The sequence below is a fragment of the Cottoperca gobio genome, chromosome 4 (genome assembly GCF_900634415.1).
Source record: "Cottoperca gobio chromosome 4, fCotGob3.1, whole genome shotgun sequence".
Taxonomy (NCBI): Eukaryota; Metazoa; Chordata; class Actinopteri; order Perciformes; family Bovichtidae; genus Cottoperca; species Cottoperca gobio.
Genome location: NC_041358.1, coordinates 14,435,983 through 14,460,769, shown reverse-complemented (window position 1 = coordinate 14,460,769; position 24,787 = coordinate 14,435,983). Strand labels below are relative to the sequence as shown.

At 39.0% G+C, this 24,787-nt stretch overlaps 1 protein-coding gene and 2 long non-coding RNA genes across 9 annotated transcripts; 2 read left to right on the top strand and 1 right to left on the bottom strand.

The window, feature by feature from the left end:
• Positions 1-159: 159 nt before the first annotated feature.
• LOC115007085 (uncharacterized) lies at positions 160-6,154 on the top strand. Of its 4 annotated transcripts, none has more exons than XR_003832144.1 (4): positions 160-385; positions 852-954; positions 3,660-3,929; positions 4,998-6,154. It is a non-coding gene; the product is annotated as an uncharacterized LOC115007085 (long non-coding RNA). The 4 variants fall into 4 exon arrangements; XR_003832142.1 differs by having other exon boundaries at positions 367-385; positions 3,770-3,929; XR_003832143.1 differs by lacking the exon at positions 160-385 and having other exon boundaries at positions 479-954.
• On the bottom strand, positions 1,187-23,873 carry acsbg2 (acyl-CoA synthetase bubblegum family member 2). 4 transcript variants are annotated; one of them, XM_029429780.1, is made up of 15 exons: positions 19,292-19,441; positions 15,068-15,203; positions 13,830-13,951; positions 12,058-12,329; positions 10,867-10,955; positions 8,787-8,907; positions 8,229-8,309; positions 7,990-8,139; positions 7,071-7,247; positions 6,169-6,350; positions 5,275-5,517; positions 4,946-5,163; positions 4,591-4,730; positions 3,656-3,902; positions 1,187-2,753 (listed from the first exon to the last, which is right to left on the bottom strand). In XM_029429780.1, the coding sequence occupies exons 1-15, from the start codon at positions 19,296-19,298 to the stop codon at positions 2,635-2,637; spliced, it is 2,304 nt and encodes a 767-aa protein (XP_029285640.1). In that variant the 5' UTR covers positions 19,299-19,441; the 3' UTR covers positions 1,187-2,634. The 4 variants fall into 4 exon arrangements, with proteins under 4 accessions (XP_029285640.1, XP_029285639.1, XP_029285638.1 ...); XM_029429779.1 differs by lacking the exon at positions 19,292-19,441 and adding exons at positions 16,051-16,193; positions 17,016-17,210 and having other exon boundaries at positions 4,946-5,517; XM_029429778.1 differs by lacking the exon at positions 19,292-19,441 and adding an exon at positions 23,748-23,873 and having other exon boundaries at positions 4,946-5,517.
• Positions 7,146-15,769, top strand: LOC115007086 (uncharacterized). Its single transcript, XR_003832145.1, has 3 exons — positions 7,146-7,283; positions 14,617-14,685; positions 15,084-15,769. It is a non-coding gene; the product is annotated as an uncharacterized LOC115007086 (long non-coding RNA).
• Positions 23,874-24,787: the final 914 nt, after the last annotated feature.

Below are 24,787 nucleotides of genomic sequence, written 5' to 3'. Positions count from 1 at the left end.
TATTTTGAAATCATATTAATAAAGTCATTAAGTACTGTTGTCCCCGCGTGTGTCCGATCTTCATTGACAGCTGTGTGACCCGGTCCTGGCTGCTTGTGCTTGTGCAGGGTTCATGTAAAGTTCATGTGATGGTCAATGCAGTCTGCGGGGTTAAAAGGACACGCAGCGGGCCGGGCAATAATGCTCATGATGCATTGACCATCTATCGAGGAAATGTCACTATAGGGAGGGAAGGCTGATCAATAAATTGCACTCTGTGACGCAGCTCTGCACTGACAAACTAGTGGGAGTTTTTACCAAGCTGTTTTGAGTTATCTGTCCTTTTTTATATCTGGCTGTGATGGATCATTGTGGGCAACGTTACAAAAGAATAATCAAGACTTCTGTACGTCAGTACTGGATATTTTCTGATATTTTTCCGATCTTTCTTGCCGTGATATTTGTCAGGTATTTAAATTGCAGGATAAACCAAAAACAGGTTATTTTTTTATAACCATAATTTAATTCTGTTAAATTGAAATGTAACATTACATACACAGTGATAAAGGATTTTATCCATAGTAGTAGAGTTATGGTAAAATATCCCTAAATGTATGAACTGCCTTTATTTCTTAGCATTTTGGTGAAATTCTTACCATGAACATGTAACAAAGAGGTACAAATGAACTCAGAAATGTTTCTGAATTTTCACTTTATTGGAAATGACAGACTTAAGTTAATCTGAGTATCTGCAGCAAACGTCTTGTGTAGTCTGAACACAGCTGCCTCTAATGAAGCACTAATTACGTTAAGCACACATTTTGACTTGTAGCAGGAAGCACAGGTGTTTCTAATAACATTAATTGCTCCAGTCCAGGAAGAGGAACAGTCGTCATGTTTGCTGTGAAAACAATCTGTAGGTCTCTTCATTCGTTTAGCTTGTTGGTGAAAAACTCGAAAGACCCCCAGCAGGAGGTAAGTAACTTTCATTAGTCTTGTTGAAACTATTCCTGATTCATTTTGTGTTATCAATTCTTTGGTTTGTTTTCAGGCTGTGGGTTTGTGGTAGTGTTGTATCTGAGGAATAACTGCTTTGTTTTCTTTATTTACATTGTAACTTCCACTTTTAGTTAAGTAAAAGAATACAATAAAATAATCAAATTAAATAGGAAACATTAAAAGACAGACCGAAAAACAACTCGGCACATCAGCTCAATCAACTTTTATTCCGTAACTGATCAAACACAAACATTCACATGTCTGTAGACAGAAACAGGCCTGCTTCCTTTTTCTGTGGCTTCATGCATATTTCCATCTTTCAACCCTGATATTGTTAACAGCCACTCTTTCAGGTCAGGCAAATCCAGACACTGAATCACCGTCATTTCCTTATTTAACCTTGTACACAATTCAAAATTACTCAGTTTTGTTTAACCTGAACTTCATTACTTTGAGAGATCCATAACCCGCCTTCCCTTTAACCTATCAAGAGTGCTACAATTACCTACAATATGCTTATTATATACACAATTAATTCATAAGCTCTTTTACTTCCTTTTTCTTTAAAGATGTATTCATTGTCTTCCAGGAGGCTAAAGATATGATGTCTCTAATTCAAAACCTTGCGCATTTGAACTTTTATGTGTGATGATGCATAAGGGATGGTACAGACCAGTAATTTATGTACATTTCCCAGTCCAGGTACCCACTTTTTTTTTTTTTTTTCATGTTTGAGTGCAAAAAAAAAGATGGATGTGATTTCAGTGCTACTGAATAAACTGGCTGTAAAAACAAGTGAGAGATGATTATGATGTGGGCAAACTATATTTACAATATTCCACAAAAATCACAGCAGGTCTACTACACACAGAAGGACTGTTGGAAAACATTTCCACAGGACCAGGCAGGTGTGTAAGGGTCTGCATTGAGTCAGCATACAGAGTCTGACTATAATTACAAAAGGCAATAGATATGGCTTCAATGACATGTTTATAAAGCAAAAAAAAAATTTGGATGCTCAGTAATGAGATACATTTCAATACACATAGTAACTGCAACTACCTTTGCAGTAAATGTTTGACTTAAATGTGTACAAAATAAAATATTTTCTTTGAAGCTCGACTGTCAAAGACACAAACAAACACCACATGCATGTAAAAGGCCAGTAAACATTTAGAGATGATTGCTGAATCACAAATGGAGTTTTCTCAAGAATTTGAAGCTCATTTGGCTCATGTAAACTTTGGCAAACTGAAAATAAATTAAGAAAAATATGTTTAAACACACATTATTTCTTTAAAAACATCCTATGAACTTCTTTTTTTTTGGATTATGTCTCCATCTCTAGAAATGCAGTGCAATTAACAACTTTCCTTACATACAGCTGCTGCTACTTCATCTAACCGATATTACTGTTCACCCCAGTAATCCAAATAAATAGTAGACTCAGCTTAATTATGACGACTTCAAAATCATTAAGATATTTTACAATGGCTTCTTATATCTGTTTCCTTTTTTGTACAACTCCCACAAATGTAAACCAAGACAGAACAACTTAAGGCAATCAAAACTTTACCAGAGAAAATTGGTTGGATAAAGGAGGGGGTGCGTCTGGGTGTTAACTCAGACAGTCTCCCTGCAGGCGGAGGAGCAGCTCTATTTGGGAGGCAGCGGGTTGTCGGGGGTCGTTGGAGTCGCCAGCTCCTTATAAAAGTTTTCAATCTGCTCCTTGTACATCTTCACCACCACTGGCCGCTTCAGCTTCATGGTCGGGCCTGTGAAACATGTAAAGAATTCATATTGTTCAACACTTGAAAGAAAATCACGTGGTTTCTAAAAACTACCAGTATAGACTGCACCTGGAAATTTAGTCTAAACCCAGTTGCCTTTTCCTGTAAAGGTCATCGAAACTCGACTAGAAGTCAGTGTGTCAGAGGTTCAACTGCTGCTAGGCCAAGTCTGCACGGGATTCAAGGCTGGAGTGGAGCACAAAGGAAGATTTCTACAGCTAAAGATAATAAGATAAAATAATACATGTGACTCTTGATTAAACCACAGATATAGAGAATTATTAAAGAAGTGGTTTCCAACTTGGGGGGTCATGAGATGGTAAAAAGGTTGTGAAGAACAAAAGTTAAGTTTGTTTTGGGATTTTCTTTACTATAATTCTTGCTTTTAAAAGAAAAATGAGTTCAAGATTATGAAGCTGCAATCCTTTTCTTATTGCAGATGAATTGTTTTGTCAAAAGGTCTGAGACTTAGGAGACTTGTTATAATTAGTAATAAAGAGATTCAGTAAATGATCACATGATAAAGAAAAGCAACAAGTCTTCACATTTGAGGTGCTGTAATAAGAGAAAGTTTTGCTTGAGAAATTAAAAACTATTAGTCAAATATTTTGAGTGATTGTCGATCAACTAATCGGGTCACAACTCCAGGCCCCCGATAAATTATTCAAAAGGAAAAAAGTATGAGAAGGAAGAATTACTCTTACAACCCATAGAGATAATAATAATAATAATAATAGGCTCAGGAAAGATATTCCAAGGCATTAGCTGCTACATTATTATTTTGTACATCTTAAGCCTGCAATGTGTGGAATTCAGAGTCAACAGCACTCTACTTTCTGCAAAACGAGACCCCTAATCGTCACTCCCTGCGTTCCCGTCCCACTCACCCAGCTCTCCTCCTGTCAGTGAGAAATCCCGATCCAGAACGATCCACTTCTGAATGCGCTGAGCGTTGGAGCTTGCCTTCTCATTCACTCTGTTGATTCCCTCCTGAATGGCAGCTTGGATGGACCGGTCTCGACCGCCTGCGATCTCAGAGACTCGTGTGGCGTTGCTGCCCAGCTTCCTGCAGAGCTCCACAGCTTCTGGTGTCAGCTCGTCCTCTGGATCTCCTGACTCTGCGTTTACCTGGCACTGGAGAGAAAAACATATAAAAAAAAGGTTTAATTTTATTGCCTAACATAAATGTTCGTGTCCATTTAAAGCATTAAGACATTACTTTGTTTTGTCTACACCATCTTGCAGTTCTTTAAAGCCCACTAGATGGCAGCATCTGAAAGTAAATCTGGAAGGAAGAGAAACTTCAAACAGTTGAGACTGATATTGATTCTTTCTTAGATTAGATAAGAAAAAGGTATAAAGATAAGAAGTTTACAGTAGATACAGTGTTGCTGACAAGTTACATCTTCAGTCTCTTATCTGATACCTTTCACTCTGTTCAACAGCCAGTTACATCCTGTTATCTACTTGTGTACTTTCTTCTCACTACGGTGCCCTGGTGTCCTCTGCTGCAACGCTGATTTAAAGCTGCACAAACAGAACCACGCTTGCTGTAAAGTCTAAGTCTGATGTATAAAAGCTACACGTGCATTTCACACACAAACTGGTATTTATAAAATAAGTCCTTTAAAACATTGTTTAGATTGTTTGAAAAATAAAGAAATCGGTAAATTGCAGTCTGCACAGTGTTCTGTAAAAGGTGCATTTATAATTTGAGTGATTTTGATCATTTTTATTTACTCTTGAGCCGTCATTGCATATCTCTTTATTTCTGCGTACAGTTTTATGCATCTCTCCTCAGGTCACAGCTTCTAAGACTCACCTTAATGGTGAGCAGCATAGACAGAAACTTCCTCTTGTCTCCGATCAGCATGGCGTTACTGATCAGCGGCACAGCCTCTTTCACCGCATCCTCAATAGGAACCGGAGGGATGTTCTCTCCTCCTGCTGTGATGATCAGCTCTAAAAATCAAACAGAAACACAGGTTAAGTTACAGGTTTAATTGATTAGGGATAAAGTAAAAATGTTCCTAAAGCTTACAGAGATTCAATCTCCTGTAACAGGACACTGAATCAATATATTATTTTGAGAGACTTAAGAGTCTCACTCTCGCTCTCCCCCCCCCCCCTCTCTCTGAGTGTTGTTTAAACGCTACATAGGAAAATAGAATAAGCACCTTTAATTCTTCCGGTAATGAAGAGGAATCCGTTCTTGTCGTGTTTTCCCAGATCACCTGAGTGCAGCCAGCCCTCTGCATCGAGAGCCTCCTCCGTCTTGTCGGCCATGTTGAGGTAACCCATGAAGACGTGACGGCCCCAGAAGCAGATCTCACCGTTTCCCTCCTCGTCTGGGTTGTGCAGCTTCGTCTTGCACCCCGGGATCTCTTTACCACAGCTGCAGGACAAAACAACATTTTTATAATTCAGCAGCAAGCACGTGTTTTGAGTTGGCTCTGATTTGACAATGCAAGGAAATTCTGTGACAAATTTTAGAAGTAAAATGTACCTGGTGAGCTTGAAGGCTTCAGGGACGGAGACGGTGTGAGGCCCGGTGCTCTCACTCATGCCGTACAGCTCGTACAGAGGGACGTCCAGGCTAAGGAAGAACTCCAGGGTGTCTTTGGTGATGGGAGCGGCGCCGGTGTAGCACTTGGTACAGCGGTCCAGGCCCAGAGCCTTACGCACCTTTTTGAACACAAGCTTTTTGGCTAATTGATAGCTGAGCGGTGTGCGGCCAGCTGCTCCGCTTCTGAGGAGAGACAAAAAACACCAAGTGAGTGTTTTGAACCACGCTGCACGGGCATCTTGGGATGGCAATGTCAGCCAGTCTGTTCACACTGAAATATCTCACTATTGGATGGATTGCCTTGAAATCTTGTAGAGATATTCATGTTCCTGAGAGGATGAATCCTGCTGACTGTGTGATACCTGGACTTTTCATCTAGTGCCATCATCGGGGTTAAAAATCTATACTTTTTGTTTATGACCACATTTCTGCAAAACTAATGACAATCCCATCATCTTTGGCTGTACTTAGCTGAATACATGTTTGCATGGTGACGTTAGCATTTAGCTCCAAGCCCAGCCTCACAGAGCATGTTTGTAGACTCTTCGTCTAGTTGTGTAATGACTTAAACAGGCTCACATAAATCCAGCATCCAACAGATTCATTTGAAACATAATGTCATAAACTCATTTTAAACCTCTCAAAATGTCTAGATAGCAAAAAATGACTTGCTTCGCCAATATTCCTATAATCAAAGTGATGGCATAAGAGGGAGGTAAAAACATTTCACAAATAACATTTCATTTAAAAAGATGGAACCAAAGCATGTAAACAAGAACAAAAAATGACTTAAGCTTGTTTAAATAAAGCTGTGATTTGATAACGTGTACATACTGATTCATCTTAGTCAGATTAGTCTGCAGGCCGACATCTTTGGCCCAGGCAGCCAGTTTCCTGCGCACAGTTGAAGACTTGGCTCCGACGGACTTCATCTTCTCCTGCATCTTCTCCCAGACACGTGGGACGCCCATGAAGGCTGTGGGACGCACTTCCTTTAAAGTATTTACCAGAGAGCCCTGATGATAAAAGAGTTTTAAACATCAGAGGCAGTTTACAGCTCACGTGGAGATGAAATGAGCAGATAACATCATTGCATGAAAAGCTTTTTCACATCTACGTATTACACTTACATGTCCAGCCTCAAGATGTGTTAATGAATGTGTAGGGAGGTGATGGTAATGATAAAATAAAAGAAGCCCTAAGAAATAAAGACCCCTGAGATGCAGCAGCGTACAAGACAAGTTATTTACACGGCAGATACAATCTCGTCATTGCTATGAAAGGACACATTATAGAAATATGATTCATGACTCAACACTAACTAAAGTCATCATTTCTGTTTTTAGGAACCCTAAACTAGGAAATATCCTCCCTCTTGATCTTAGAGTGGAAATTAAAACCCTTTGGCTTTTTATTTGGGATAATCATTTCTTAGAACTGCATTTCTTTCTATTACTTATCCCTGTTAACGTTCTCGTCTGAATGTTTAGAGTTAGGTCCTGTGTTTGTAAAGCAATTTGGGCTTCTCTGCATGAAAGGTTGCTATACAAATAATTTATTATAAATATCAGTATTTTATTCTGTAAATATCAAAGACATACTGCATGAATGTTTCTCTTTCCATGGAAATGTGTTCAATATTCTAATATTTATGGTAAATCTCTGCAGTAAATAACAAGCCATATATGTTGGATGTTTGTTTACTATTCACCACATATAAACACAACTGATCTCACCTTTAGTGCATCTGGCTGAGCGAAATATGTCGCCCCTCCGACCTTCATGGTAACCCAGATGTCGACCATCTGAGCAGCGACGTGGCTGAGCGGCAGGTAGCTGACCACCAATTCCTGAGCCTGAGTAGCGTCTGTCAGACGCACGTGGCGGCTGGTGGAGAGCGCGGTCCAGGTTATCTGAGGGGAAGGCGAGAGGACTACATTTAATATAAGGTATCTCAATTGTTTTATGCACGTGAGGTCACATAGAGACACCGTATTTATAAGATACAGAGAAGGACACAAAAACAACGGTAAATGTTTATGACCACAGTGATTAATACCTCCTATAAGTGAACTTTGACAAGAATAAAATGCTTGTATGAATTCTTTATTGTTTCAGACAGGACAAACATACTCTGTTACAAGGAAAAGCCCTGCATTCAAAATCTTGAGTAAAAGTACATGTGTATAAGCATGACCAATAATATGTACATCACTTTAACGGCTGGTAAAGGTGGAGCTTATTTCAACTGCCTTATACTACATCATTTATTAGTTGTGTATTAATAACGTGAATGTGCAAAGTCAGTCGCAAAATAAAAGGTATAAAATAAATGTAGTGAAGTACAAGTAGCATAAAATGGAAATACTCGAGTAAACTACAATTACCTTTTTTTATAATTCTTACAGCACTGAGTAATTGCACTTGGGTTACATTCCAACACTGACTATGTTCACGTGTATTGTCTTTAACACACGGTACGAAACTCATTTGAATGCCTCGAGTTATTTTTCTGAACCATACCTGAATAGAAACCTGACTAACAAGTAGTGTAAGTTTTATATACGAGAAAGTCAGCTGCATCTGCACTTCTCAATATTTATAAAACGGGTGTGTATCCCCGAGGTAAAAACACATTTTGCTGATGTAACTTACGTTATCATGACTCAGCATGACTCCTTTGGGCTGGCCTGTGGTCCCTGAGGTGTAGATGAGCGTGCAGCATTGATTGGGCTTCTGGCTGGAGATGATCGCATCGATGGGTGCGTCGGGCTCATCCCGTCCCAGCTCCATGAACTCCGCCCACTGCAGTACACAAAGAAAATAACTTGGATGATGTTTCATTAAACCAAACAAATCTTTTCATGTTTGCCGTGAACAGATTGTGTACTTACTGTGTACAGATTTGGTCTCTTCTCTTTTAGCGCATCTTTGTACTGGATAATGGCTTTCAAGTGCGGCAGCCTGTCTTCAACCTGAACACAAACAGAATACAATTATATACAGGCAGCGGTCAACAAGATGTGTGGCTGTCGGTATTTAATGATTTAATGAAGAATAAATAAGACCAATACTGTATTGCCAAAACAAACTTCTGTATGTTTGCAAAATCATTTAGCCGTCTCTTTACGCCACAGGAGGTTTGCTTTGTGACGCGTATGTACGTTTGCATCTAACGGGAACGTCATTTTTATTTTTGCCACTCATTATGTGTTCATTTACAAAAGGACGCAGCTACGTCACTTTCCTTTATATCTCTAAATGATGGTTGACACCAACTATATAAATGGTGGCAGCACAATACAAATCCCCTTGCTGGAACTTTAGAAAAAACATAGGTCCTTTTTTTCCTGCTTTTTTTGTGGTCCTGATCTCATCTCTGAGTAAACCAAACTTTAATCTTTAATTTATAGTTGTCTACAATGTTTATATGCAACTCATTGTGATCTCACCTGAAGGATCTTCTGCAGCTGTTTGTGGTTCTCCACGACAATGATATTGGCCTTGCAGTTTTCTGCTACATACTGGCATGCCTCAGGAGAGTTGGTGGTGTAGATGCCAACCGCAAACCCACTACAGAAGACAAAAGGAAAGTTTCACTTTCACATTTACAGTTTCAGATGAACCTCTGCCCTTGAGCAATGATGGAAAATCGTACGGAATGGTTTAAGGCCAAAATGTGGATTTTCTGCCACATTATCAACCATCCAGACCTGTCAGGGACAAGTCTGCTTTCTGTCCCCAGAGTCAAAATGAAATGATATAAAACAGAGAAAAGCTGGAAATCTCCATATTTGTGAGGCTGAAAAGTCCTTTTCTGCCACTTATGCTTGAAACAATATGGTTATTCGATTATCAAACTAGTTGGTGATTATTTTAGTCAATCAACTAATCGTTGCAGCTCTAAACTGCACTATAACATGTATTCTTGTATTTTATATCAGTCTTTCTATTTTTAAACCTTCATTTCTTATTCTCTTTGCTCTTTAATGATGTTTTTTTATTTTATTCGAATGTGTTTTTGTGGCGCGTTTCTTTTGCATTTTATCTCGATGCTTTTGTTGTTCCATGTAAAGCACTTTGATGTGCCTTGTTGCAGAAATGTGCTATATAAATATTCTGCCTTGCCTTACAGTACATTTAAAAATCTGTAGTACGAGATATTTCATGATGTCCCAAAAACAGTCTCCATCGAACGGGCTCTCAACTTTGACCAGATGTACATTCATCTGCGCTGGTTTTTCAATCACCTTGATCTTTAGGTGAAAAAAACATAAGTATCCATTTTTACCTCCGACCAAGTAGATCATGTTTTCGGTTTTGTTTGTTTTCAGCAGTATTAGGTAAAACCTACTTTCCTGATTTGCATGAAACTTGGAAGTGTGTAGCATGGGCCAAGGAAGAACCAATTCCATTATGAAGCGGGTTGATGCACACATTATTTTGTGAGTGCCCTTCTAGTTTTCTTAACGGCCCCATTCCTAGTGAAGATGGGAAAATATGAACTACCTGACCTAGCAGCGTTGTTGTTTTGGTTTTCCCGTAACATGACCTGCAGCAAATATAAGTCGACAACTCCGTTTAAGAAACTAAACCTACAATTGATGGTACCGGTTTGACAAGCTAACTGCAGTTTCAATACATTCTTGTTGGTATGCGGCAGCACTGAGCAGACGGTAGGCGTGGGAAACTGGGGAATCCGCTAACAGTATCAGCAGTTTGCAGTTTTTTTGTTTTCTTAGCACACAAGAGAAACGACATGTACTGATCTTCTGTACAACCAAACCATTTTCTCTCAATGCACTTGTCAGCCTTCCAGAAATTGCAATAAATAGATATAACTCAAATTGGGCAGACGCTTGCGTAAAAAAAACAACTAATGTCCTGTCACAGATGTTTGGTGGTGTAAGCAGCTCAGCTGAGACAAATCTGCCCTTGACTAATCAATGAGTTTGGTTTTCCTAAGTAGAAGGGTTATTGGATTCTCGGATGGTAGTCGATGTCTCAGTCCCTTTTTAGCTAGCTGAAGGATGCACAAGGTTTCTGTTTTCACTTGGGGCCGTTGATGCTGAATTATCATGCAATCACCGCAGAAGAGAGTTGTGCGATTACTGTTAAGTGATCTGCGTACAATTCATCAGTGGAGGAAGAAGAGCTAAAGTCCTTTTACTAAAATGATCAATAGAACAATGTATAACTACTCCATTACAAGTAAAAGTCCTGCATTTAAAAGTGCATGTGAGTAAATGTGTATATATCAGCAAATGTACTCAAACTGTCAAAAGTAATGTTGAGCGAAAGTACTACGTTGTCCAACGCTGCAGTGGATAAGCTTTCTGTTTGTCACTGTGCTGTAACCTATTAATTAAGATGTCTTTCAGCTAAGAGGCTACTTGCTGAAATAGATTGACACGTGAAGGTTGTGCCCTGGTAACCTATAACTCTGGTATGGAAGACATGCACACAAACACAGCTGAGTGAGGGAACACGGTGGTCATCACTGACAAATTCAGAGCTGATGATGAAACTCACCCTGCCAAAATAGCTGCAATGTCCGAGATAAACCACTCAGCTGAGTTGAAGCCCAGGATGCCGACGCCGTGGTAGCGCTGTAAACCAAGCTGTAAAAAAACAAAACATACATCATTAATCCTAGTAATATTTTGGGCATATCCTGTATATATACATTTCCAATGTTGGAAAAAGAAGTTCCAAAAGTTATACTATCCTAAATGCACTGAAATCAGTCTAAAATGAAGTTTGTCTTCCTGAAACATTTGGAGATGGTTTTGAATTTCCAGGGGGAACATTGTCACGCCGTAGTGGGAACCGATACCAATGAGCTTATTTTAAAAGCTCATGATGTCTTTCACAACAGTTGAGATACAATATGAGGTTTGACATCTGAAGCTCAACAGATGGAAAATCACGTTGCATGTTGGCATGTGTGGAGGTTCAGGTTAGATTGTATGTTTATGTACAGAGAGACAACTGTAGGTATGTCTTTGTGTGTGTACACATGACGCCCTGCTGAGTCTCCATGCTAATGACTGTTGAGTTTCACAAACAATAACGTGCTCTGTCGTGTACTAACAGCCGAGGCTTGTCCGGCGCTGCCTCACTCACACTATACCTTACAGATTCTTCTCTCCTCACTTTTAAATGTGGGGTAAAGGTTGTGCAATTGAGATATATATATATATATATATATATATATATATATATATATATATATATATATATATATATATATATATATATATATATATATATATATATATATATATATTTTGAAATGAGACTACTCTGATTGAGCACAACCAGTTTTTCCATCATCGGACCTGCAACATGTCGAACTGTTCTGGGTTTGGTTTACACTAAACCTGACGGTGTAAGCCTCAAGTGATAGATCTAAAACAATCCTGACATTTCCATGCAGAATATAAAATTCTTATTATTATATTAGCTACACTTTAACCACCAGTCAGTGTGATTAGTCATTTTGCCAAAAAAAAAGAGCTCAAGTCCACAGACTTGACAGTATCCCATAATACTTCTAAACAGGAGGTTTTGGTGGTTGTGCTGCTAAAATCCTCCCAAAGATGATTGTAATAAAAACAAGAAGCATCTGAATACTTTAACTGTAAATGCTGTGTGATGCTTTAATCCTTTCATACAAGACTTTTATTTATACTACTTTACTTGATAGTTAAAAGAAACTACCTTAAGGAAGCTCTTGGCAGCGGTGCGGCAGGTCTGGTAGTACTCTTTGTAGTTCAGGCTCTTCTGCTGCTCGCCCTCCTTCCAGTTCAGAGCTGGAAAGTCACCAAAGCGCTCCACAGCTGAGGTGAACATCTGGTTGACGGTCAGAGGGGTCTCAGCAGCCAGGCCAGAGTCCCCCATCCTCAGTTTCACCTCTGCGTCACCCTGTGACGTCCACAGGCCGGGCTCTCCCGCTGCCGGCACCGGCAGGGAGTTTGGGCGCCGGGCACTCACTGGAGGAAAAAAGACATTCAGAAGAATGAGCAAACGCTTGTCAAGAGATTTGAATTTTTCCAAGCAACATGCAGAACTAAACCTTCTGCTTGTTCCCCTAATCTCCAGGTGAGTTGCAACAGACACCCTGTATTTGTCGTGCTATAGTGGATGCCACACACCCTCTGGCTCTACATTAAAGCTACTAACTGAGCAAATGAGTGAGCCTGATCTAAACCTGTGGCAACAGTCACACAGGATGCAGTGAGGTCTGCTTGGCTAGATGTACTTTTCTTTGAAACAGTAAAGTCAATAGTTCACTGACTGTTTACTGTTTGAGAAACAAACAAGTGAAACATAAAAGGTTATTTTATTCAAATTGGCATGTAATGTGTCTGAGTCCCTTGCACTCTATAAGTGAAGTGTATCATTATTATTATTATTATTATTATTATTATTATTATTATTAGAAATAAAAATGTAATTAATTGCTGATGTCAAAAACATGAATAAGATCCTCATACAGGTTGTAAACAAACGGTTACTTATTTGAAAGAGAAAATACAACCCCCTAAAGAACATCTTCCTGGTTCAACTTTGAGCTAACGTGCTGGCCATAGTTGTGTGCGCACAGTTTCCTGTGCACTGAGGGATTCTTAGCAACATTTCTAGTGCTCTAACATTTTGTTTCATCTTTAAATAAAGTGGTTTAGATAATCTGGCTTGTTTACAACCGCCATGTTTCTTCCCATGTTAGACCTATTTGTAGCAATGTTGCAGCGTTCAGGGACCTACACAAACACTTTGAAGACTACAAAGTTATTATTAGCGATAGAACCGATGGCTCGAACGACAAAAACAAAACCCAATTTGCACCCATGTGGTTTTTTTTTTTAAGTTCGTCATTGACCCGACAGAAAGCAGGATGTTTTCAATATACGACGTGTCATCTTGCAGACAGATGAAGTAAATTATGGTGGTTTTATGACCAAACACAAACAGCTGGTTATCAGTACAATGATTATTGTCTTATTGACAGACATGTACGGTGATAGTTAAATTCAATGATATTTCTTTCAGTGGGAAAATCTTTGAGAACTGAAAGGATGACCTTAGACATAGACCAAGTCAAAAAATAAACTTAACAAATATCATGGCATAAGAAGTTCGCATGCCAGGATTGTTCCCTCAGTGACTAAGACAGAAAGGAATGTGAAAGTGCGGACAGGAAAAACCAGGCAGGAAAAGGGAAGTCAAGTTTGTTCTGCCAAAAAATGTGGAGTTCGCTCACTTTGATTTGGCCCACATCCTGAGGGGGAAAGGTCAAAAACATGTTCACAAATGCTGACTTCAGCAACCGGAGCCAACTTAGAAGATGGGACCGTTGTGTGTATTGTTGTGTATATTGCTTATCATAATTTGAATCCGGCTGCACCACCCTCACAAGTGTTGGAAGTCAGGGAGGGATGAAGAGTAAACGCATTCAATTCACACTCTTGTGGCTTTCCTTCAGCCCTCACCTGCTTGTGTGTTTGAGGTCTGTTCAGCAGGGACCGCTGTTGTCTTGGTGCTGCTGGCGACTTCATCATGTGCACCAATCTCCTCTTCCCTTTCCCCTGTAGACTCTTCCTCTGAAGACTCACTGAAGACAGGGAAAGGGAAAATACATGGCACTTAACACATGAGATCCTAGGGGACGACCAGAGGTCAGAAAGCTGAACCTGCTCTGAGTAGGGTGTGGAAAACTGTGGCTCCCAACACACAAACTCACCATCAGCATCCTAAAAGTTCATATTATACCTTAATGTCAACTGTAGATTTTGTAAACACTCACAATAATAGTCTATAAGTGAAGTTGATATAATTATTGCATTCAATTAAAGCTTACAAAGTGATAAAACCACTATGATTACACGGGCAGGAATGCAATCATACACACAATGAGACCGCACAATTACTAACATTATGTAATACACTACTGCCGAGTGCTGGAGCTCTAACCTGGCTGGTATAATTGGCTGTCGTCTGCCTCTCAAATCTTAGTGGAAGACGATGCTATGCTTGTGCAAAAAGCTGCTATCAAGCTAGCAATCCCTGACAACATATAACTCCAGACCAGTAGCAAAAACTCAAGAGCCCTCCCCAAAGGTCACTGTGATGGTTGCCTTTCACCCTTTTCACAATAATTCATCTTGTTTTTGTGTCTGTTTAATTATTAATTTCACTCCAATGTTTTAGTGTCTATTTGATACATTATCAAATATGGTGTATAAATGACACACACTTGTTTGTTTTATGGATTTATAGGATTTCTACTGTTGTTCTGCCTGTGATGTTGAGCTAGATCAGCCGCTCAATCAAGGAAAGTGCAAACAGGTGTGCCATTATTAAGATTGGTAAGATAGTTCTGTAGTAAATGACATTCTTTTTGACATTCGATTGAAAAAACATGTTCCAGTGCCAAACCACCTCATGTGCCCTTTACATGGCGTGAGCAGTTCAAGCTAAAGGTGATTTTAACATTCTGATTTGGTTGAATTTGAATTATTTGTAGAGGTTGGAAGAAGTTCAAAGCAAAGATAAACATCTTTAAGATATAAATATTAATTCCTGGAGCATAAAAATGTTTGTTCTCTTTCTCGTACTTATTGTTCATCGTGTGACCCTCTCAGATTCGTATTCCAACTCAAAGATTGAGATCGAAAGCTCTTGAGACGAGTGGTGTCAAGAGGTCCTGGATGTGTCTGTGTGGACTTACTTTGCTATATCCACAGTGCCGTCATCGAGGGAGTCTGCGCTGTGTCCTGCACTGCACGATGACTTCAGGAAGCCGCCCCCTCTGGGAGGCTCCATCACCACGGCTTCAGACATGGCGGTGGGCTCACACACGGTCACTGAGAGGAGAGCGGAGGGACGGGATTTGTTAGCTACTGTACTGTATATTTGACAAGCACATCACCTTCAAGCATCTGCAACAAGTAAAGTTATGGCTGTAACGGGTGATAACTTGACACAAGACATGTGTCAAGTAGTGTAAGCATATTCAATACTCGGGTACATCTGCAAAAAGACAAAAACTCTCCTCCCCCTAATGTCCAAATCTAGGACGTTTAAGCTAATTCATTGGTGATTTTAGTATAAAGCTGCAACTCGACGTCTTCAAATGCGTTCTGTCCAACCAACTGCCTAAAACCAAAAGATGAGATGAAACTGTGAAAGGAGGTAGATCCTAACAATTGAGATGCTACAACCAGAGAGTGATTTGAATTTTTGATAAAGTGATTATCAAACTAGTTGCCGACTAATTTTCTGACTTATGATTACTGATGTTTGTTTATTTTTTGCACTTTATTGCTAATTTGTTTGTTATTATAATGGTGAGTCCGCTTTGTAGCATGTATCCAAATCATCTGAGAAAAACTTGATTAATTAGATTTATGATGTCACTACATTCAGAGGATCATACGACTAGAACCTAAAATATTTGTTATTGACTAATATGTAACTCTAATATTGGCGTTTTCTGTAGTACATTTTGTGAATAATATGTGTAGATACTGTATATTGACCTAGGATCATTATTTCAGGGTCAGGTTTTTCCTGACTTAAAAATAAAACTAGACACACTCTTGAGAAGTTACCCTATGACTTTAAAAAGAAAAAAGAATTGCTCCCCTAATTGCGAGACAGTAGCATCAACGTGTGACAGCCGGCAGCTTGTAGTACTCCGAAGACTCTCACCTGAGTGTCGTTGGCACCAGGTATATTCTCTAGCTGTTGTAGTTGCGTTTATTTTTACACTCCCATTCCTGTGTTTGTGCAGGTTTCATATTTGACGGTTATTTAGACATAAATGAGGAAATTTGCTGATGGCGACTGACCTGCTGAAATCATTTAGAAAAAAGAAGAACCATGCACAAATGTATTACAACATGTTATCAACCTTTATACTGTAGCTGACTTTACAAGCTGCTAAACAAACATTGCATTTGCCTGTACTACCACTGATCTGTTGAGAAAATGTGGTTGTATGGCAACTGCGTGGGAACGTATGGAGCTGTGGAAAGTAGAAAGTCTTGCTACAGATAACATTATCTTGCTGGAAATAATAGATTGCCTTTCACTGCGTAGCTTGGTCAACAAAACACCTAACGTTGCTCCACCCTCTCAAAATACAATGAAAACCATATAGATAAAAACTAAAGTAAGTAAGAGTATTCATTTAATTTAGAGATATGAAGGCTAATCTTTGCACCTCTATAAATCATCCTGCATCATTTACATGGCGTTAGTGTCTAAAAGGTGATCAGTTCCATTTCAAAGAGAAAGTTTTTCTGCCTCTGGCATTACCTCATCACCAGCAACATGTCAAAGCCTCCTAACAATAAACCTACATCACTCGACCACTGTCAAACCTGCTCCCTCTCATTCAAGCCCCTCTGTTTGCTAACACAGGTCCGAGCTGCTGCTGCTGGCCTGTTTATTTAAGAGGGCTGAAAACACATACCAGCGGCTTCGTCTGCCTATTGTGGAAGCAGCCTATCATGACTCGCCTGTTAGGGACAATTGGGCTCCAGAGAGGTCAGAGAAGGAACCAAAATATTTTCCATCCCGCAACCACACCTTTGAATACATAACTACAAAAACAGACAAAAATGTCATCTTCCATGAGTGAATTGTGTCTAAAGTGGCAGGGACTAAATTACCAGCATTCCTGAAATTCTGGATGTTGAGGGATCAGCAGCCGTCCATCACTGTTGTAAAAGAAAATCAATCCTGCTTAAGTCATGTGCCGAGCAGCCAGCTGACCCCAAAGAGACTTTCTTCATGAGTCCTACGGAGGCCAGAAGGTCTCTCAGCCAAGGGAACAGATGTAACAGGGTGATCTTTCACCATCGCTGCCATTTTATTTAACTTCTCTCTTCCAATGCAGCTGCAGATTCCTCAAGGACACAGCTGTTAGGAGATGTGGGTTTGCAGCAGTATTGAAAGGTAGTTAAGTTGAGGGTGGAGGCAGGCAAATATGAAGTGAACTGGGGTGTGGTTTGGGCAAAGACCTATCTTAAATATCCCCCCTCCTCCTCCTCTTATGTCTTTAGGCCCTGTCTGTTTTATCTTCAAGCAGGGGGGTGAAGGAATGAGATGTGTGAGGGGCGTGACGCTGAACTTAAGAAAAGACTGGAAAAAGCCCGAGTCTATTTCTTGTTTGCTCCCTTTATATTTCCTAAACATTGTCCATTTTGGTCTGATGAGCCATCATCACATGAGTTCATCACGTTTATGTCACAAATAATGGCTCGGGATGCATTCCTCTGATTTAGCTCTGGTATGACAACCCCCCACTTGAGAATGCATTACAACATCAATCATTTGTTTTTAAGGGTTACGGAGTCATCCATCCATGATTTGTCCAAAAATAAACCCCCTGCCTGGTGTGTTAACTTTCAGATGTTGTACTAATCCACTTCCTGTAATACTGTGGTTTATCGATCTATGGATATGTTTGTGGGCTTCCCTTTCACTTGAACTTCCCTTCTTCCCAAGAGACCATAGTGATTACTTTCAGTACAGATTAACCTCCCGATCGACTAATTGTTTTTAAATTGTCAGAAAATAATGAAAAATGTGTTCTAGATGCTTAAGTAACAATTTCAAATGTCTCGATTAGTTTGATCCACAATCCAAAACCAAAATATATTTAATTTACAACGATATAAAAGTTAAAGCAGCAAACTTTAACATCAGAGAAGATGGAACAAGCAAATGTTTGGCCTCAAACGTTGAATTGATTATCAAAATCTTAGATATTCGTTTAAACCCAGAAAGACATCTTTTCCATCCTTTCTTGCATAGTTTTAAGTTTCCTTGTCATGTGCCGGCACAGTAAATACCCAGGATTAATTATCTGATGGATTTAGCACTGCGCAAACTGACATGCATTCATGATGTCAGGGAAGGATTATGAATGTAGAGCAGAGTTGTACGTAACAGCTGTTCGATTCAGAAAAGGGAAAATGCAACAGTTGGAAAGATAACAACACTTACTACTTCTACATTAATTCATGAAAAGGTTTGTCTTCTAATAAAGCAGACAGTTATCACAACCCCACCTTTAGCCAAAAACCTGGATGTTTAAAACCAAACAAGGGGCTCTCCTCGACACAATAACAACATGCCTGCAAACTTCAGTTAGGTTAATCCCCTGTCAAACAGAACAGACCCCCCCGCCCTTCTGTTGCGTCTCTCTATTCTCATGCATAGTCTCCTCTTGTCCAAGATAACAGCCATCTCCATGTGACTGTCTGAACCTAATTCTCTAAACACAAGAGATACTGCAGCTCCATCAATACATCCTCTGAACGATCTGCATCCTCGTCCAGCTGCTGCCTCTGAACAGTCCCCAGCAGAGCGGTTTACGACTGGGTGTAATCTTCAGCATCCTCACTACACAGCTACCACGTCAAGCTTTTTAACCAGTTTCAATTATTTGTAGGCTAATGCAGACAATAAAAAATAAGGGGAAAGGCTTCAAAGGCATCCCTTTAACATTCGTTGTCATCTGGCAGATTCACACAGATCTGCCGGTCGGGTTCCACCCTTTTACAGGCGACCAGCTGTCCACATGTTATAGAGAGCCAAACATTTCACATCTATTTCAATTTATAGTTTAAATATTGTGTAATAGTATATGACATGTGCGCTCAAATCAGGCTAGAAACGAGCTTGTTAATTAAAACTGTACACAGTTATTAAGAAAAATGATCAGACATATGGCATAAAACCTGAGGAATGAACTGATACTAACTTGTGTCAAATCTGTAGTCTCACACATGAAACGCACATATGAGCAAGCTGCTTTCTCAGGTATCATTACCAACCGGTTTCTTACCAAACCTGATCTGTATGAATGAAAGCTTGAGTTCATGGTAAGAGGACTACATCTCAGCTACATTAAATAAAACATATAAATTGAGCTACTCACATTGCATTGCTGGAAATAATCTTTTTCCCTGGTTTGTATTTCAGGTTTTCTCTGGAATCGTCCACTTTTCCTTTTCTGTTAATGCGGTTTTCCGCTAAACACTCACACACAAACACGCCAACAGCCCACTTTTTCTACAACTCCAGCTGCATATCATTCATTTTCAAACACAAGCCGGCTTGGTTAGCCCCACCCCCAAAAAACCCCACCCAGAGCAGAGCAGACAGCTTCCTCCAGACACACACGTCTCCCTCCTCCATCATCCAAAACCAACCTGATTGGCTAGAAATGCTCACACCACAAGATCCATTTTCCATATAAGGCCACGCAAGCCAAATGAATAGGGTGGGGGAAGTGGCTCTGAGGAAACACACACACACACACACACACACACACACACACAGATGATGCTGTGAAACTCCAACACCATCCCCCTACAGAATTACAGAATCTCTCTCTCACACACACACACGCACGCACGCACACACACACACACACACACACACACACACACACACACACACACACACACACACACACACACACACACACACACACACACACACACACACACACACACACACACACACACACACACACACACACACACACGGGTTACTCTCGGACAAACTGTAACCAAAGGTTTCTGAGGCCAGATTACAAATGCAGCTGTGCTGGATTTTGACTTCTTGACTTTCCATTGACTGAAATAACTCTTGTGCAAAATGGAAAGATCCTGTGACCTATATTCATAAAGCTATTATACATTTATTTTTGTTCTTTGAATATTTCCTCAACTAATTGTTTATGATGTAAAACAGACAAAAGCAGCAAATCATCAACAATGTAACAGTCACAGGGGCCATTTATCTGTCTTGAGTACTATTGATATTAAGTACTTGTTTTATTGTGCTAATAATACTTTTACTTGCAATAGTAACATTTTTAATGCAGTATTTATACAGTGTGCTATACTTACTCCACCGCTACAAAATGGTTTCACACAATGAACGCTAAAGCTTCCAATCGAAATACAAACCTTGCTCGCTGCATCGATCGCAGCAGTATGAAATATACCTGAACAACTTAGAAACTTATGCTGATTGACTGAATTTCTCTTTTCAACATTGTTTGCAAACCTAATTTCAGCCTTTTGGCTGAAAATCAAGGCTCAGCCCAATTACACTTAACAAGCCGATCCTGTACTTCTAGTTTATTTGAGTCATAACCGGATTTACAGGCTGCTAAACTAAGACTGCAGCTCTAGAGAGGAAACAACTGCAGGAAGAGGAACACAACTTAAAGAACTACCCATATCTAAAGATGTTTGCTGTTGCCAAATACTGTACTTCCACTACTATAAAAAGATAAAGGAGTGACAAGTACTACATTAGTGAAGGAAGTTTGGGGGAGGACTCACAGCTAGGAAGACATCACATTTCATGTTTACACTTACTGTGTGTAACTCCAAAATGACAGTAAATTGACATTGATATGCACAGAAACAAATCATTTATCAAACACCAAAGCACCACTCGAGGTTAAAAGAAAGTCTCACTGGTGGGTTAAGGAATTTCCGTTACACAATTTCCCCTAAACTTCCGCCTCCAACTCTCAATAGGTCAAATAGAAAGTAGAGAGCATGTTTCCTAATCCAGCTGTTTAAAATGAGATAGTTCCATTCAACTATCTTAGTACAAATTGTATATACTTTTTGTATTTTATTGCCAATCTTATTGTTTTACTCTAATTTAAATGTCTGTTTATACATGTTCTATGTTTTTTATCATGGAGGGACAGACATCTGCATTTCAAATGCAATCCTGTATTGTATAATGACAATTAAGCTGACTTGAACCTTAAAATAAAAATACATTCACATTCACATCCACTTTGCAATGGAAATAAAATGTATCTATATGTGCACATGACATCAATTTAAGCAGGTGTTATTATTTGAAGATTATCTTATTTTTTCATGCGGCTTACTTTTTAAGATGCGTCTAAAAATAACTTGCGTCTGTAGATGTTGTCATCACTACTGTATAGAAAGATTTGTCTCAGCCAATAACCATGAGAGACGAAAACGCAGATCCACCACACCACAGCATCACATGACCTCCAGAGACCGGCTGATCCAGAGTACTCATGCGCACATGCTGAAATGCTGCAGGATGCATTTAGTGCTGATGCACCCTACACAGAGGTTATTGTCGGTCAGTGACATCTTATATCATCCCACGCTCTGCTGAGGCAGTTCTGTGAACCTTTTGATAAAATATAATTTTCCCTAATTAAACAGCACATTTTGAGGCTTATATTCTTTAGCAATACAGTAAATAACAAGGGAAATATACGCATGATTTGCAGTGGTGGAAGACATATTCAGATATTCTACTTAAATACTTATATATTCAAAGTATAAAAGCATTTGCAACAAAATGTAGTTATTGCATCAATCAAAAGCCAAATAACTATTAATGTTTATTTAACTAGTTATTAACTAGTAATGTTTGGTAATTTTATAAATAATACATCACATTGATCAGATGTTTTGAATATAAAATATTAATGTGTAAAGTAGCTAATAACTTATATCTGAAATGTAGTGTAGAAGTATAATGTAGCAGAAAATAAAAAATACTCAAAGTAAAAGTACCTCAAAATTATACTTGACAGTACTTACAAGTACTTAGTTACTGGAGTTGAAATGTAGCCTATGTAAAACATTGGCAAGAGTATTTAAAGGTTAAATGTGTAAGATATGCCAGAATTTAAACCATTAAAACAATTAAGTAACATTATCAACAGAATGTGAAGAGGTAGCAGTGTTGACATTATGTCAAAGATGTCTGTGTTGTGTTGCAGAGATATCTACTGAAATGAACACGCTAACTGACTGGTTCCGCTCCGTCCATTCTTGTAATACCACTTGTTCCTCTAGAGGCGATAGTGAGACACTGTAGCGCCAGTCTGAACTCAGACCAGAGGAAGAAGAAGTACAGCTGCCTGACTCGCTTGTAAATATTACAGCCATGTTCCGTGTCCGTTTTATAGTTTGTTTATCGGATTACATTCAAAGTGGCAGAAACGAGAAAACCACCGGGAAGACGAGACGAATATGCGGTTGTTTTCTAGTTTCTGCCAGTTTGGATTTAGTCCAATAAACAAACTAACCTAACGTTATACGGACTACAGCCTCGGTTAACATTAGTGCCCCAGTAAACACAGATTATAAAATAGCAATTTCAGCATTTTGGTCGAATTTAGGTATTCTTGCCCCCTGACTGACTGACAGGCATTACACAGGAGTAAATGCAATACACAATATAACTAATAAATTAGAATACAATAAATATTCCAAACTACTACAACTAAAATATGAACAATAGAGATTGTATGGTCCCAGTTTAGAGGTGAAATGGTGCCCTTCTTATTTCTTTGGAGCAGGTGGCTCAAAATTACACATTGAACCTTTAAAGACCAATAGCAAGACTGCCTTGGGGTCTTTCGTTTACCAATCTACAAGATCTGTGAAGATAGTTCTGTATAATTCCATTTAACATATTTTTTAGACACAAAACATATTCTAAAGTAGGCCTATACTCTATGTGACTTTTTGTAACATTAGTAAGGGGTAAAACGTCTAAAACGTATATTTTGATTCGTTGTATATGAGGCTGAAAGAAATTCAATGTTGTTTCTACAAGATTTTAAATAAAATGTAGATGAATACATTTAAAATCTATAGATAGATACGGTAGACATATTTACTAACTGGACATTTACATTTCATAGGATTATAGTGTTAGCTTTCAAGAAACTACAGCTCCCAGAAGGCTTTGACAGCGTAATAATGGCTAAGACTCATGGGACATGCTGTTCTTAAGTGCGAACCAAATAAGTCTTTTTGACCATGCATAAAATGAGGGTGTGTTCAAAATGTAACCATCCACAACAGTATTTCAAAATAATTTATCTTAGATTATGGGCAGAAATGTTCAGTGATATGTGTCAATTGTTTTTATTTTTAAAGATCTCTGAAGATGCTAGCGGAGTTGATGCTAAACTAGCTAGCCAAGGGGGGGCTTTGGCGCTGCAACAGCGACTCGACTGAATACCCTTTCCGGTTGAATAGGAAAATGGCCAGTATTTCACGTCAAGAACCAAGGATAAAGTGTTATTATACCTTCGTAGTCCTTTTAAATGCTGTCCCTTTAACTCCCGTGTGATGAGTTGATGATTCACTTTTCATTCAAATCAAACGGCTTCGCGGCGTTGTAACGTTACAACTTTTATTTAAGTGTTAAAAAGAACACTAGTTATCTTAACTTTAACTTCCACATGCAAATAATAAACTACGTCAACAGATAAAGTCAATAATATGTGGCGTGATGCTGATGTAAAGATAAGTGATAAATGAAAAGGTTACCTAAAATAATATGGCATGACTTACCTCAAGTATGTTGACAGTGGTGACAGTGACTCTTCCTTCTTTCTTGTGAACGTGTCAGAGAAACTTGTGAACTGTCCAACTCATGGCGAGCTGAGCTGCTGCTCTGTGGCACCTGTTGGAGACAGCTGTCAGTTTTATGGCTTCAGATAACACTCACTTGACATTTACTCTGCATCTCATGGAGTAGCTACAGAATACCGTATTTCTGGGGGGCTGTTTTGTTTACCAACTAAAAATAAATTACATTTTTTCAAGGTCTAAGTAAGTTATAAACAAGGGAACAAATACAATTTGGTTATATACTGCCTACTAGGCCAGGGCTGTGCTCAGGATTATGGAAATACTGTGTCATGGGTCCAAGTCACAAAAAAGGTCTCTAAATGTTTCACATTGTATTCTCCCCAAGGTTAAAACAGCATCAAACCATCGTTAGAGCCCAGTAACGTATATATTCATGATGATTTATAAGTAATGCAATCAACAAATGCTTTGAAAAACTTTTATTAGAGACGAAGCCACTGTCTGCTTTCTTTTGGGACAGCTGCAATAAAAATATTAATTGGACAGTGTTTTGGTTGTTAACAAGAAAATAAGGTTCCTTTTAAAATACATGGATGGTACCCAGTTAGAAGTTTTATTTAACTCTAAATTTAAACTAGACTTGGATACATTTGTTGTAAAAGATGTGATGAGACTCTAGTTCCTCCGTTTTGTGGAAATATTTTGGACTGACAAAGTTTTTTGTAAAAATGGTAAACTGTTTTTTTTTGCAATTGTAAAGTGTAACTGTGGACTGTAAATAAACATTTGTGCTGTTTGGAGTATGAAAGGATAGTCTGTGATATTTTATAAATGTACACTGCTTTTGACAAATCAATAAAAAGATCAAAAGGAAGCACTCACTCTTGTTTGCCCTGCATCTACTGTATCTCAGTGAAGCATTTGTCTTCCGCCTGTCAAGAAGATCTGACAAAGTAATCATCTGACACACTGTAACCATCTTGTTTCACAAAATAGACATATGCTGCTACCATGTGGTG

Excerpts from the sequence above, each read along its gene's own strand:
- acsbg2 (XM_029429777.1), bottom strand. Across the intron at positions 12,330-13,829 it reads GACCTCAAACACACAAGCAG|TGAGTGCCCGGCGCCCAAAC; the intron begins GTGAGGGCTGAA and ends TTTTTCCTCCAG. Across the intron at positions 8,908-10,866 it reads ATTGCAGCTATTTTGGCAGG|TGGGTTTGCGGTTGGCATCT; the intron begins GTGAGTTTCATC and ends TGTCTTCTGTAG.